At 45.1% G+C, this 15,778-nt stretch overlaps 2 protein-coding genes across 6 annotated transcripts in view; one reads left to right on the forward strand and one right to left on the reverse strand.

Annotated features, from left to right (window-relative positions):
* Positions 1–4,088, forward strand: part of LOC118092825 (uncharacterized) — a 31,422-nt gene extending 27,334 nt beyond the window's left edge. For all 4 annotated transcript variants that reach the window (XM_035131411.3, XM_088656633.1, XM_035131418.3 and 1 more), the window contains one exon: positions 1,939–4,088. In XM_035131411.3, coding sequence (XP_034987302.2) covers positions 1,939–2,002 — 64 coding nt within the window. In that variant the 3' untranslated portion in view covers positions 2,003–4,088. The remainder of the gene's footprint in view (positions 1–1,938) is intronic.
* A 125-nt stretch (positions 4,089–4,213) lies between these two features.
* LOC118092826 (uncharacterized) lies at positions 4,214–12,722 on the reverse strand. Of its 2 annotated transcripts, XM_035131420.3 has the most exons (5): positions 12,303–12,722; positions 7,841–8,854; positions 6,524–6,702; positions 5,638–5,772; positions 4,214–4,998 (listed from the first exon to the last, which is right to left on the reverse strand). In XM_035131420.3, exons 2-5 carry the CDS (start codon positions 8,313–8,315, stop codon positions 4,612–4,614), a joined length of 1,176 nt encoding a protein of 391 aa, XP_034987311.3. In that variant the 5' UTR covers positions 8,316–8,854; positions 12,303–12,722; the 3' UTR covers positions 4,214–4,611. The 2 variants fall into 2 exon arrangements, with proteins under 2 accessions (XP_034987311.3, XP_034987312.3); XM_035131421.3 differs by lacking the exon at positions 5,638–5,772 and having other exon boundaries at positions 12,303–12,705.
* Between the last annotated feature and the right edge of the window lie 3,056 nt (positions 12,723–15,778).

Below are 15,778 nucleotides of genomic sequence, written 5' to 3' on the forward strand. Positions count from 1 at the left end.
ACAAACGTGTTAGCCTCAGTTAGTTATAATGTCACACTCCTTAATGGCAGGGTTCTCTTTATGTAAATTTACAGGGGAAGTTTGTGTGCATTACGCAGTATCCATCCTAATGGTCCTCCCCCACCCCATTTTGCTTCATGCAACTTTCTGCTTCTTCGCTTGGAAATTCAAGCATGTTTCAGTAGCTTATTAAAATGTTTTAACTGAACTAAAAAACCCAAAGGGGCTTTTCAATAAGCTTCCGCAGAACTCAAGTTCCCGTTTCCTCCACCCCTTTGTGTGTCTGTTTTTGCTGTGTTGCTTTATTTTGTCCTGTCTACAGCAGGGTTTTTCAGACTCTAGCATAGCAAGTCTCCTTCTACTCAGCCTGCTTCAGGAAATGAAATGCTTTAAAGTTTTCTGGGTATAAGGGGCTAACTCTACATTACTTTAAATCCAATGCTTGAAGCGTTATCAGGTGTGTGTTTGTCTTCAAAGAAATTGAAGCCTCGGGGTTGCATCCAACTAAGTCCTCCTCAGAGCCGACCCATTGAAATTAATGATAATAAGTGGACTATGACTTAATGACTAAATGACTCGGGCCCCAAATATCTGAAGGACCACCTCCTTCCCTACAGACCTTCTCTGTGGTGGCCCCTAAGCTGTGGAACTCCCTCCCCACAGAGGTGCGTCTGGCACCTTCATTGTGCAGCTTCTGGTGAATGCTGACAAGGCACCTCTTTACCCCCCCCCCCCGGCTTTTGACACTTGAGGTGTATAGTTTTTGGAGCCACCTTCTTTTTATGTTTGGAACTTGTTTTAATTTAGACCGTTTTTAATCTTGTGTTTTAATCTTGTAACCTGCCCTGGGACCTTAGGATGGAGGGGGGTGGGGTAATAATAAATAAACATTTTGAATGGATCTACTCTGAGTAGGACTAACATTGGGTACAACTCTCTGTGTTGTTCCAAATAGGGACCACAATGCAGCAGGAGGGAAGGTTTAACGCTTTCCTCCCCTGCTATCATCCAGGGGGGAAATGCATGTGTGGGGAAAAAATAGATGCATCTGCACGTCAAATAACAACAGTAAAATCCTCCCGTTGAAGATCCTTCCAGATTGCTGCTGCTTTGGGGTGGATTCAAATCACATACCGGCAAATGCAGATTGTGCAATTAAAGTGGATTTGATGCTCTTGTGCAACAAACTGACTTCCCCAATTCTCCACCGCAACGCTCTCATTCTCTTGCTCAGACTTGGTCCTTGCCTCAAGTTCAGCATCAGCAGGCACCACCCTTAAGCAGCTGCAAAGCAGCCCCTCCTGACACATCCCCCCACCCTGCTTCTTTTGGTTAGGGTTGCCAGACTCAATAGAGGACAGGACTTCTGTGCCTTTAATTGCCCTGCTCTCTTTTGAGTCTGGAAACCTTAAAGAGAAACCAGCAGATCCTTTGCTTAATTTCCAAGCAAAGGGTCTGCTGGTTTCTCTTTAAGGTTTCCAGACTCAAAAGAGAGCAGGGCAATTAAAGGCACAGATGTCCTGTCCTCTATTGAGTCTGGCAACCCTAGTTGGTCCTGTTCTACAATTCAGGAACAAGACTGTGAGTTGCAGGGGGCTGGACTAGATTACTCTTTGAGTCCCTTCTAACTACAGTTTTCTGATTCTAAGAATAGATTCCATGCTCTACTGACACCCCCACCCCTTTGGAATCTACAGTGTGTTCAGACTCTGTAAGCCAAAACTAGGGAAAGCATTTTTCTAAATGCATAGCCTTGTTACAAATGTTCTGGTTTGCAATAATGAAAGCACTGTACGCTACGTGATGCAATTAACGGCTGCTTTTCGTTGATCCCCACCCCTCGCTTCCCTGTCCAATTAAACAAATAAAAGTCATGCCACTTTCCTTTAACTTATTTCCTCTGGTCTGTGTGTGTCTCCCCCCCCCCCCCCCCCCAAGACGGCCTCAGAATTATACCACCATTGAGCTGAATGACCGCTGTGAGTTTACGGCAGACTTCTGACTCTCCTGGGAACAGCCTTCACCAGGAAAAGGCTATTTCTGTAACTGGTGAGAAGCAGCAAAAACCTCTGAAAAGCAACTGTGCTGGTTGTCCAGCATTTGCACACACGGACCAAGAATGTAACATTGGACGTTTGAAAAGCCCTGGGTTTATTTATTGTTGTTTGTTTACTTCCCATCCTTACTGAGAGATCCATGAAACTTGTGTTTCCAGGACATTTTCTGCTTCGTCTCCCCACTGCTCTTGAGTATCTGGTGGGGGGGGGAGTTTTGCAGATTTTCATAGTGAACAGCCTTGATTTTGCTTTGTTTTGTGTATGCAGGGTTATAATTCTCTTCCAGCAGTGGCTGGTCCCCATTAGGACTGGTAGGGCAGAAGGTAGGGAGGGCCAACAGTAGGTGGCGCTAGAACCAATGGCATCTTCTGTTTAAAAAGACCAATGATCAGGTGCTGTGAAAGGCATCTGCCAAGAACCTGGAGTGCTGCTGCCAGTCAAGAGTAGAAAGCATTGGGCTAGATGGGCAGAGAGTTTGATTTCGTATATGGCAAGGGCTGTAGGTCAGTGGTAGAGCACATCTTAGCATGCAGAAGGTCCCAGGTTCAATCCCTGGCATCTCCAGTTAGGCTTGGGTGAGACCCCTGCCTGAAATCCCGGAGTATCACTGCCTGCCAGTGTAGACAGTAGTGAGCTAGATGGCCTAATGATCTGTCTTGATAGGCAGCTTCCCATGGCTGAGGCAGAGGCAAAAAATCCTTGGGAAAGAGTTTATCTGTTGCAACATTTCATTCTCCCCTAGAAGCAAACCAAAGACACTGGGCACCAAATGCATCTCTCCTCCATCCCTTTTCTTTACGTCCGTAATTCCCTCCTCTGTATAGGCCCCTTTTGAGCCACTAGTTTGCACCAGTGTTTTCCTGTTTGTTTGTTACTATCTTAAAGATTTTATACGGTGCTTGTACTGTACAGTATTGGCACATGGGACTGGAGAAAGGGTCCTGTGTTTTGATCAGCTACTGCCCTCTGCTGGTCACCCCCCACTACAGCACCTGGTGTTTATTATGCTGCAGAAACATTATGCTGGTTCAGCAACGACTGACTTCACTGATAAGCCTTTCTGTACTGCAATGGCCACATTTTTGGACCTACGGGCGCATTTACAAACCACAGAAACCATTGTTGTGGGCATTACAACCAAGCTTACACGACCAGTCTATGGGCTACAAAAGGACACTTCTTCCCATAATAATTTGGGCAGAGGAGGGGATTGTTTGGGTGCCAGGGTCCCAGTGGCACCGTTCTACATGCTTGGGCATCATGCATACAAAGAGCAAGTGCTGCTCTTTATTATTTGTGTTGTCCCTACATCAGCTTGGGGTGGGGGCAAATAGAATGTACCAGTGTTTTTAGTACCATGCTACCAGAGTTCGCCCAACTGCATAGGCTCCCATTTAGGGCAGAGGTAGTGTTATGTGGTGCCCCATAGATATTGTGCTCAGGTTAATTGTGTATAAGACTGTAGCCTTACATGCACTTTTGACACATGTGGATTTGTTTTGTGGCATTTTACTACACACCTATGGTCCATGCGGTCACGAAGAGTCGGACACGACTAAACGACTAAACAACAACAACAACTACACACCTATGATGCAGTGGTATTTGGCTTTGGGCAGTAAAAACCTGTCTTAAGTTTCTTTGTGCTGTTTTATTAAGGTGAAGAAGCCTTAGACAAAAACGTGTGCCTTTTTGCTTAAGGGCACAATAAGTTGCAGTATGTTGACAAGAGCAAGGGGAAAGTGGGATTCCTGTTGTGTTTCCAAGAATGCAGGTAAGTACAGAATGGCTTCCCAAGAAAAACCTGGTTAAAAACAGAAGTCTGAAATGTGAAGACAATCCAAACACACATTGTTGGAGGTGCAATGAAACCAAAACAGGTGTATTTACATTTCTGCACTGTGCAAAAACAAAACCTCTCTGTATAACAATTATGAACATTATCATTTTATGTATGTTTTGATCCAAACTTATAAACACTGTTCCACAACTTGCAGCCAAATCTTCATGTATTTTCTGCAATGGTAATTAGATATTTTCCCATGTTGGTTTTTTTTATTAATCTAATTTAATACTCATTGTAATCTGTCTTCACTTTTTGATTTATTGCAATGTGAACTTTATATTAAAAAATAACAAATTATGAAAACAAGGCACACATGTGTAAATAGAAAATTTTATTCTGAACACGGTTGCACAGGGCCTTGATACAGGTCATAAGGAACAAGGTACTCCCCAACCAATCCTGTGCGAGGTATCTCATATCTCACAAAGAATTGGGACATAGCTCATCCTCAGCCTTTGCCAGCATGATGCCCTATGCTGGCTGTGACTGATTGTCCTAAACACCTGGAGGGCACCAGGTATGCAAAGGCTGTTCTAACCCCATTTACTTTGCAACCGCCCCTGCCATAGGAGCTTGACTTGCAGGATTTAGTGTGTGTGTTTTACTAGAACCTGCAGATCTACTAACTGGAGCCAGGTGCAAAAGACATACACTTAGAACATAAAACAGCTCAATCTTTACCCCCACTGCCATCCCCGTAGTCCTTGGTCAGATAAGCTCCATCTTGAACTGGCTGAAGCTTGGCAAGGGTGGCGAGGGGTCAGCCACGCTGTAAGGAGTACAGGGGGCATGGGCAGGGACTGCCCCGTGGCCAACAGTGGAGCTGAGCTGCTGCAGTGTGATGAGAAGCTCCTGTTGGAAGCGCTGCTGCTGCTCCTGTTGGCGCTCCAGTCGGCACTGGCGCTCCAGCACCATATGCACAGCCTGCGCAAGCTTCTGGACCTCAGTGTGCACTGTATCCAGTTTCTCTGCAAGTGGCTGAGAGTTGGCAGCAGGGACCAAGGAGGTAGTCATCTGAGCTCCCCACTGAGCATTCTGATGAACTGGAGGGTAGGTGGGGTTAAATGTACAAGTCTGAGTACTGGCATCTTTAGTCTAGAAAGGGGAGGGGGAATCCAAAAAGAAGAAGAAATGGCAGGATCATCAAACAGAGATTCTCTTCTTCAATTAAAGACTCTAGCTCAGGAGTCACAAACATCACAGGTGCCAGGATGCCTCCTCTGGCGTTTGCAGCAGGTCTTCATAAATATCCCCTCCGAAATCCACCAAGCACCAGGGATTGTTTGCACCGTCTCAGCTTCTCCTATTTTGAACATGTCCCCTTAAAATATGTCAATATTTCATTGGATGCCTGGGTTGGCATCTTACCCTCTGTTCAGAGAGGTGCAAGGAGTTTCTCTCTGCGAGGGGAGAGGGAGAGCACGCCCACACCATTTTGTGGCCCTGTCTCTGTCTCTTCCCTTTTAGATGATGTGGCAATTACCCAATGCCCTCACAGCAGCTATTTTGTGGCTGGTGCCCATGGCACTTCCTCAAAATTCCAAGCATTCCCTAAAAAGTCAGTGTCCCCCTGCCCAACTGGGTTCTGAAGTTCTTACGGACTCTCTTGCCACCTCAATGCACACAATCCTTCAAATCCCACCCCCCCCCAAAAAAATGAACCTCCTTTTTCTTGGGAGCCTTTTCTCTTTCTGACATGTATCTATTAAAGCATGCAAACTCCACATCACTTACATGTGCAGAGCAGCCAGAAGATGCTATCGGGACAGGAGTTGTCTCCCTGGAAGGATGGCCAGTTGGCTGCACCCTCACCATGAAGGGCAAACCGGGTGTAGAACCAGATGAATTCTGCCCGTTCTGTACATTTGCCTAACAGACAAGGAAGAAGGCTCAGTTTCAGCTTAAGAACTGTTCTTCCAGAAGATGAAAAAAGTGCAGATGGGGAACCTTTCATTCAGTTTGACGGCCACATTCCCTTCTGGGAGCAAACTACATCCCAGCCACGCAAAAGGCAAGAGGGTCGTCTCCAGTAACTTAGGGTCGTTACTTTCAATATGTCTACTCTGAGTAACACTTGGCTAGATACAATGCAGAGGTTTGGCACTCGTGTAGCACATCTCTTCATCCTGCACCCACCCTATGTATATTTTGCTCTAGGAGGCTTGGTCTGGTCAGAATTGAGTATACAAGTTCCAGAGTTAACCCCCAAAACATTATTTCTGAATAAATAAAATTAAAAATTTGCTCAGTAGCACCTTAGAGACCAACTAAGTTTGTTCTGGGTATAAGCTTTCATGTGTGCATGCACACAGACCAACACAGCTCCCTACATTATTTCTGGTAAATGAGCCACCATAGCCACTAGAGGGGCATGAAAATTTGTGTCCCAGGCTTCTTAGACTGGTCTACTCATGCGCTATCTGAATCCAAAGGGTTGCATTGGTTCCTACATGTGGAAGAAAAATCATCTCTCATACCCCACTGAAGGACACCAGACCCATCCTTTCTACTGCTCTAGGGGTTGCATGAAACTACTCAAGAATAATAGGGCTAGGATTCTATTCTGGGCTTCCAATCATGCTCACATCTGTCCCTCCCTCCCTCTCTGTGCCCTTCCCACCTTTTTCTGGAGATGGATGGCACGGCCTACAATCTTCCTCTTCACAATCAAGGCAGGATTCCGGGCAGGTGGCAGAAAGGCCTTCCCTTTGCCATTCAGATTATGCTGAGGAACTGCAGGTGCAAATGGAGTCAAGCAGCTGGGCGACACAGAAGGTTTTGGCCCTGGGCAGTTGTCACCTGGAAGAGAAAAAGAGAAAGAAGTGAAGGTGCCTCAGTGTCACCCCAACAGAGAAAAGCAGGGTAGCGAACCAATATGGTGCCCCCCAGATGTGCTGATGGGGAAACATGGCTAGGAACATGTGATACCATTGCTAAACATCTGCACTGGCTGCTCATCTGCTGCCAAGCCAGGATTAGGGTCCTTGTATTGATTTACAAAGCCCTGAACTTAGGTCCAGGGTACCTTAGGGAAGGCCTGAACCCTTAGATTGATCACTGAGATCACCTGCAGGTGTGTTGATGGCTGTCTCCCAAGTTGGTGAGGCTCATTTGACATCAACACGAAACAGAGCTTTCAGTGTTGTCAGTCCAGTGCTATGGAATATTCTGTCCATGGAGATTTGGCAGCTGCCTTCTGTTTCAACTTTTAAACACCTGAAAACTTTTTTATCTTCCTCCAAACCAGGCATCCCCAAACTGCGGCCCTCCAGATGTTTTGGCCTACAACTCCCATGATCCCTAGCTAACAGGACCAGTGGTCAGGGAAGATGGGAATTGTAGTCCAAAACATCTGGAGGGCCGAAGTTTGGGGATGCCTGCTCCAAACCTATGCAGACAATTAAGAATGCATCTTCCCATAATTGTTAATTGATTATTTTTAATGTGTTCCTTAGTGCTGTCAATCACATTGGATTCAGTCAGTGCTGATTAGCCGATGGGCACTGACAGGAAGCCGCGCTCGCAAAGAAATTTGCAGCAAAGTCTGTACTTGCCCCCACACCAATGTTCACATACAACAAGTGTGGGGGCAAGTGGGAGCTGTTTCTGAAGAACCGCCTCATGTGCCAAATTGGGACATGCCAGGACGAATTAGGCCCATAGGTTTGGTGTTCCCCCATTGCTGCCTTAAGCCCTGGCCGTTAAGGGCTTCATAGGTCACATGGCACTCAGAACTAAACTTGAAGCTATTACCCCTTAGAAGTGCTACCAAACTGTCACTCACCCTCCAGCCCAGAAACCCATAGAAAGTGGAGCCCTGACAGCTTGCACTTGCAGAGGGTGGTTGCTGTGAGCAAAGGTTGTGGGAGTTTTCTTAAACAGGCCTCAAGAAGAAGCCAGCAGCAAATGTGAACAAAGAGGCTGTGCAAAGCTTTACCCATATTCTGGCTCAGCTGAGATCCACTGGAGAGGCCCTCATGGGAGGCCCTCTGCTTCCCAAACTGCCCTCCATCCTTGCTCAAGGAAGTCACGCTAATTATTTTGATGTGCTCCTCGCCGTCACAAGGTGGCACCTCATAGCTTGGGCCAACTCCTGCCACAGAGCCAGCAGCCTCTCTCTGCCCATGGTGCTCAGTCTCGTTTTCCTGGAGTAACTTCCAGAGCTGGTTGTCCTCCCAGCCAGCTTGGTCCGCAAGAGTCTTCCTGCTTCCATTCTCGAGAGCAGGTTGCAGAAAAGAGACAGGCGGGGGCTGGCTGGGCTCAACGTTCTTGCGCTTAAGGTACAGGTAGATGGCTTGCGGGGTGACCCGGATGTTGTCCAGCTCCAGCACCTTTTTGATCTTGCGGAAACTCAAGCCGGCTTTGCGCAGCTCCACAATCCGTTTCTTGGCATGGTCGTCTAAGCGACCCATGGTGGGGCCAAGGACTTTGGCCTCTTCCTTTAGTCAAATGGACAGTGGCTACATTCCAGAAGAATACGCCGTTTTCAAGCTAGGGTGCGCTAACAGCCAACAGAGACCTTGATGTGGATGCTGCTAGATTAGCAAGTCAAACAGGCAAAATGGGACTGGGAAAACAACCAGTGTCAAATGGTCATGATCACTGTTGCACCGTCTTATAGAAAGGTAAAATCCATTCTGATTTTACAAAGGTAAAATCCATTCTGAAATCCAGCAGAGATCACCAGCTCCTGAGCTGGCCAATGGCCTTTTCCATGGAACAAACACTTGTGTGTTTTTGGATTTATATCTCCGCTTTAGAAGATGGGCAGGAAGCTAAATATATATATATCCTTTTTCTGTAGCAAAGGATGACTCCAAGAACCCTTTGGGCAGGAGTTAACAGCATCAGTCTAACCCTGTCCACTCAATGCCCACACAAGAAGAGAAGCCATGCTGGGAAAATCCCTCTCTGATTTCTGGCAATTTTCTGTTCTGTAGGAGGATTTCGTCTGGAAGAGAAAAAAACAAACAAGGATTGAATAAAATTGTTCTCATTAAGACAAGAAGGAGAGAGGGAGAGAAAAAGAGAGAATAGAGCTCATCTGGTGGCTGCTTCTGAACACCTAGATCAGGCATCCCCAAACATCGGCTCTCTATATGTTTTGGACTACAATTCCCATCATCCCTGACCACTGGTCCTGTTAGCTAGCGATCATGGGAGTTGTAGGCCAAAACATCTGGAGGGCCACAGTTCGGGGATGCCTGACCTAGATGGACCATCTGGCTGAGGATTAGGTAGCTTCCTAACTTCAGGTTTTCCCTATGATCACACAAACCAGGGTAGTACACTGTGGCCTTCCAGGTGGTGTTGGATCACAACTTCCATCATCCCCAACTGTTGGCCATACTGTTGAAGCTGATGGGAGTTGGGAGCCCAATGACACTGGTCTTATTGCATACATTCGTTTCTAACATCTGTTGATTTTAATGATTTGATCATTTTATTATGTCTGCTGTTTTTGTTGCTATTTTATACCATTTTATGGAAAGTACTTAGGGATTTTATTGCAAATTGAGTGAATATAAATGCTTCTAAATAAATAAAATGCCTCTGGAGGGCCACACTGTTAGCCAGCCCCACAGCACTTAAACAAATTCCAAGGACAAAGCAAGTTAAAGTGGCAGTATTACAGGATAAGCAGTTGTGCACAGGCTCTTATCAAAAGCACTGTGAATTATTTACTGTAGCAGGGCCTGGGGGCTCAGATGGCAGCAAAGTTAAATCAAACAAGGTTGACCACCAAGTGGAACAGAGGCATGCTCTGCCCCAGATCTTGACATGAGACAAACTACCTACTGTGTTTCTCCGAAAATAAGACACTGTCTCATATTTATTTTTCCTCAAAAAAAAACTCACTATGGCTTATTTTCAGGGAATGTCTTATATTCCTTGAATGCTTAAAAATCCTGCTATGGCTTATTTTATGGCTATGTCTTATTTTAGGAGAAACGGGGTACACCCCAGTTCGGGGGGTGGGGTGGACAGGACTTTTCTTAAACTAAGGGCCTCATTCCCATCTGGGCAGGGGCTTCATGCCAGTCATGGGTGGGGACAGAAGCGGGCAGAGTAATGAATACAGATTTTACATTTACAGAGTAGACTAGTTTCTACAGCCCTCCTCTATTTTTCAACCAGCCAACAAGAAGCAGTATCAGAGATATTGACACATTCGATAGGGGAAAAAAACCCAAAACACTTCCAAGACATCCAGGAATGAAGTAGGGTTGGTGAGAGGCATGGTTAGAGGAAGGTATATGGGGCCACATAGAGAGGCCTGAAGGGCCACATTTCCCTCATTGCTTAATAACATCCTACACACCATTTCTAGAACATTTTGTCTACATAGTGTCTTCAGAAACAAAGCCTTGCCTCTATGGTTCTCTGCCCTGTTAGGAGGACATTCAAGGAAACGTGTGAATTGTTACTCATGTTGCCACAACAAGCTTTCAAAGTTAGAGAATGTTTTGAAATTCGAGGACACACACACACACACACACCTAGCAAGCCAAGGTAGGTTTTTACAGATGATGCCACAGCAACGATGCACTTTTGTAGGCCAAAAGCCAGGCCTGTACAGACACTTTGCAAACAGTACACATTGTACAGAATCCATGGGTTATTTGCCCTAGCAGTGAATTGTGATGTTGCAAGGGTCTCTTTTGAACCGATTCATGACAGTGGGAGCATTTCCACAGGATCAGAGTCCACCTAATTATAGGGCATTACAACCTTTCAGAGAAGCTTTAACCTAAAGACAATGTTGGTTATCCCAGGAAATAAAGCAAAATACCACCTGAGCTCTTTGACTTACAATTTAGAGGAGGCACAGAAATTTTCCTTTTACAATGAAGGTTTATGGGTAGAGAGAAAAATCTAGGAAGCTTCCACCTGGGTCAAGGAACTGGTTACTGTGTTATTTTAGGACATGCATAGGCAAACTTGCCCCTCCAGATGTTTTGGGACTACAACTCCCATCATCCCTGACCACTGGACCTGTTAGCTAGGGATTATGATCAAGGTGTCTTCCCTGCCAGGCAAACACTAAATATGAACCATCTACTGTGCAGTGGTCTAATGTCTTTAACGTCCTTGCAACATCTGAGTGCACTTTCTATGAACATCAACTTCATTTCAAGACATATCTGGATGGCACATATTGATCTATATGTACAAACTAAGATGACTGTATTGATGTTTAAATGTATTATTAATGGCAGAATTTTTCTTTTTCCTTTATACCCTAGATTAGGATGAACAAGCAGCTAAAGTCCTTATAATGTTCAAACCGTTGCCTATCTAGTGGAATGTTACCAGGAGACATAATATTCCTTTTCTAACTGCAGTGGGTTGGCTTGTTAAACACAGCAGTTTAAATACTACACTAAGAAAACAGAAGGTTTTACTGTTAGGCAACACTTATTAAAGAGTTATACAACATATAAGAAGCTACACTTAGAATCCCTGAAGCTGTCATTTGTTAGGCGTATAACACACAATCCTATTTCTCCTAAACTGGCTTCTTGCCCGAGGGTACATAATCATCAGGGATTACAAGTTCTGCTGTGTTATTTACCTTGAAAGCTAAGAAAAATCTGTGGAAGGAACTGTACGATCTGTATGTCTTCCTATATTTTGATAATCAAGCCCAACTAAAAGGTCACAATGAGATGCACAAAATATTTTGAGTTCATCAGAGCTCCTCACCAAGCAAAATGTGAAGCAAAATAAATAAAGAGTGGGCAGGAAGAGAATGTTAGGGTTTTAGGCTGCAATCCTTAAACATGTTTAACCTGGAAGAAAGTCCCATTTAACTCAGAGGGAGATATTTCTGAGTAGACATACCTAGGATTACATTAACACACTGCCAAGGAGGTGCGCTCCATTGTCTCTTGGGACAGACGGATGCCAACAAAAATAACTCTTCCGTTTTCTACTGTAGCTGGCATGCAAGTTACATAAGTAAGACTGAATGTGTGTGCGCTTTATTTTCCAGCCAGGTGAAAAATTTTCATTGTTATTTCTTTTTCTATTTATACCCCGACATTAAAGTTCGAATCTTTCCGAGAGAGCTCTTTTTTATTACTTGGGATTTGTAAACTAAGAAGAGTTAACCGCACAGTTATGCATGCCCAGTCAAAAGTAAACCCCGTCGAGTTCAATGGGGCTTACACCAGGTAAGCAGACAAGAGAATTATAGCCTAAATGGTTTTGATTAATTCGGGGGAAACTTCCTCGCTCCTTTGTAGATGTTTATCGCTAACATTAGTATTGATACCAAAGGTATTACCCGGGGGTTCCTTTTAGTTTGTTTGGTGATGGACAAAAAAACAACAACTAAAACCTACTCGCGATTTTTGCACAATTTAATAACAAACGACGAAAGCAATGAGACAAACCTGCTAAAAATACAAAGCGCCCTTCACAAAATATTGACCGAAGAGGCGATCTCCATGCCAGCCAGGTGTGCAAAGCTATCCTCTGCACGCTTAACCATATGTTATTCCCGCGCGGATCTCATTCTCTAAATTGGTGTAAAGTTGCAATCTTCATAGCCTCCTTCTGTTCAAAACTGTTCCGGCTGCTTCATAAGGGAATCGCGCTGCTGATAAGAGGAGAAACGCCGCTCCGCCAACTCAAATGCTCTTTTCTGCACTTCTCCAACCCCAAGTGCTTCGCTTCGGTTTTGCATAGCCTGGACTAAGCAGCAGCAGAAGCAGCAACGCTCCAAACTTACGCCGCCCTTCTCCCCAACTCTGCACAGTCCTGGTGCTGCTGACGAGGCTTCAGCAGCTGTTCGAAAATCTCCAGCCTTCTTTGTTTGATTGGGGGAAAGCCAAACTTCGCAAAGGCTTCTGGGAACAAGGTTTGAGTACTTTTAGAGGGAGGAGGAGCCGAGCTGTAACCCTTTCAGGGAAAGGGGTCAAGGGGAGAAGCTGCTTAACCCTTGCAGGAGAAGAACCGCCTTCCTTCAAGGTTTATGTAGGATAAACGTTTGCTAATGTTTGTTTGTTTGTTTGTTTGTTTAGGCAAGTCTACCCAGACATTCTCGAAGCTACGAACATGAGTTTGACCAAACTGCGGGAGGCAGTGCAAGACAGGAGTGCCTGGCGTGCTATGGTCCATGGGGTCACGAAGAGTCGGACACGACTAAACGACTAAACAACAACAACAACAACCCAGACATACAATTTTATTGCTCTATTATTATACAGTTATTATTATTTAAAATTACATCCTGCCCTTCCTTCCCAAAGAGCCCAGGAACGGAAACAGGTGCTCAGTTTAAAAACTGAACCAGGTGTGGATCATCTTTGACCCTCCAGGTGCTGATCAACTACAATTCCCATCAGTCCCAGCAGGCATGGCCCATGGTCAAGGATGATGGGAGTTGTGGTTCAGCAACATCTGGAGGGCCAAAGGTTCCTCACACCCATTGTATGTGCTTGAGCTTTCTGTATAAATGCCACAGGTTGCTGCTCTTGAATAACCTGGCATTTCACCTTCACTGCTTACAATCTTACTCCTCCAGTATATTTGTGGGGAACCTTTGTTTCTCCAGGTGTTGCTGCAACTACAATTGCCATCCCCCTTGGCCATTGGCCATGCTTTCCTGGCCCTTACAGAAGTTGTAATCCAGCAACTGATGGAGGGCAAAAGGCTCCCCACACCCTGTTTAGATGAAGTTACACTACTAAAGATAAACCAATATACTGTTATGACCCCAATCTCTTGAGCAGTTCCAAGCACTTTTCCAGGGTTTGGTCTCTTGAGAATGAAGGTTGTAATAAGCAAAAAGGTCACTGGACACTCTGGTGTCTTTAGAATATGTGGCTTTATTTGCACATATACTGTATACAACCTGATCATAGTATGGAGGGGCTCACAGCATTAGTACTCCAAAGTACCTTGGTCCTCCACTAGTCACAGCTTTAGATCCACAACAGAACAAGGTATGTATCAGTCTCCAGCTCCCAACTAACACACATCACTCTTGACTATTGTTCTTCTAGTACAGGCATCCCCAAACTGTGGCCCTCCAGATGTTTTGGCCTACAACTCCCATGATCCCTAGCTAACAGGACCAGTGGTCTGGGAAGATGGGAATTGTAGTCCAAAACATCTGGAGGGCCGAAGTTTGGGGATGCCTGTTCTAGTAGCAGCTAGGTGAGGGGATTCCCGAGAAAGCTCACCTATTTGCTTCTATGGCACAAAGCAGCCTCTTTTTGCCTGTGCTAAATCATGGTACTTAACTAGTCAGCCAAAGCCATTATATTGTAAAAGGAACTACTGTCAGCTTCCCCTCATAGATACAGGATCATGGGTTTGGAAGGGGAACCAGGTTTTCAGAGGGAGATGTTTGTGTACAGTGAGGAGGGAGTAACACTGTGAGGGGGGGAAAGTGGCTGTCATAAACAATGGCAAAAGTTTAGTAAAGTGAGAGTAGAAGGACACTGAGAGGGAAATGGCACTTTTACATTTTTACATTTGAGTAAAGCAGGGATGGAAAGATACTGAGAACAAGAATTTTGCCCTAACAAGAGTGTTGATTTTAAACAATGGCAGAGTGAGCAGGGGGTGCCACTGAAGGGTGTGTGTGTGTGGCAGTTTAAAACAAAATTAGAGTACAGTACAGTGAGAAGGGATTTAGACTTTTGGTGTTAGCTTCAGTGTTGCAGCCATCTCTGCTAACAACGGGGGGCACATCTTTAAAGTTGTTAAATGTTATAAATATTATGCATAAATGTATCCTTTTGACTTGACAACTCAGGGAAGTTACCTAGTTTTAAAAATCATATAAAATTAACTCCAGTTTCCTCCATTCCAACACTATTTTGCCCTTGAAAAGGGACTCCAGGAAGTGCCCAGAGGCACTTTGCTGAGCTGATTGTTGGCCAAGCCTAATCCCATCACCAGACCCACCCAGGTGATACAAAGCCAGGACCTTATTGTTCTTTTCCTGTGGATACTTAAGAAGTTCCTCCTGGTACTTATCACACATTTACTTTTGCTCTGAATCATTACCCTTATGTTAATCTTGTTTGTTGTTGTTTAGTCGTGTCCACTCTTCGTGACCCCATGAACCATAGCACACCAGGCACAGTATGTTAATATTGTATGTACCTCCCCTTTTCTGACAGTTAGCTATGTAACTATGATGTAGGAATGATGCTTTAGAAATGTATTCTGGGAATTAGGTGGGAAGTTTTAAAAGTTCTTGCAACCCTGCTCCCACTGTTCAGTCTTGACTGGCACCTGCTGCGCAGTAGTAAACCTTGCTGTTTTGTGGCTGGACTCCTTATTTTATTCCACAGCGGACTGCAGGCCCTTGCCTGACGAGCTGGGTGGCTGAGTAGCCTCGCACCCAGAATTTTCCCTAACACAACAAAGCATTTCCAAACTCCCTTCTTGCCGTACAAACCTTGTGCTAAAGTTAACTACCACCCTCTACTCCTCAGCATTAACCCATGCTTACTCTACTCAGACCTCTGCCATTGTTTAAAACACAATCCAATCTTACAGCATCTGAAATGTTTTTAAACCACCATCCCCGCCCCCCTGTCAGTGGCCCTCCCTTCTCTCTCCCATGCCCTGGCCACTGCTGTTTACTTTTGCTTCCCTATCCTGTCCTGACAAGATAGAAATCCTGGATTGTGATGCAGCACTACAAACCCTCCCACGGGGTCTCTGTGACTGCACTACATTCTTAAATATGTATTACATGCTTGCCAGACTTTTGAGGCCCTTGAGCATGTTTGTAAACCGCAGCTAGGCATTGTGCCACCTATTCTATTGGCTATGATAGAATGCTTTCTCCAAACCTATTTTCAGCTGGTGGGGGCACCCTATGGGCATGCAGCTGAGACATTGGTGA

Source organism: Zootoca vivipara, chromosome 13 (genome assembly GCF_965207765.1).
Source record: "Zootoca vivipara chromosome 13, rZooViv2.hap1.1, whole genome shotgun sequence".
Taxonomy (NCBI): domain Eukaryota; kingdom Metazoa; phylum Chordata; class Lepidosauria; order Squamata; family Lacertidae; genus Zootoca; species Zootoca vivipara.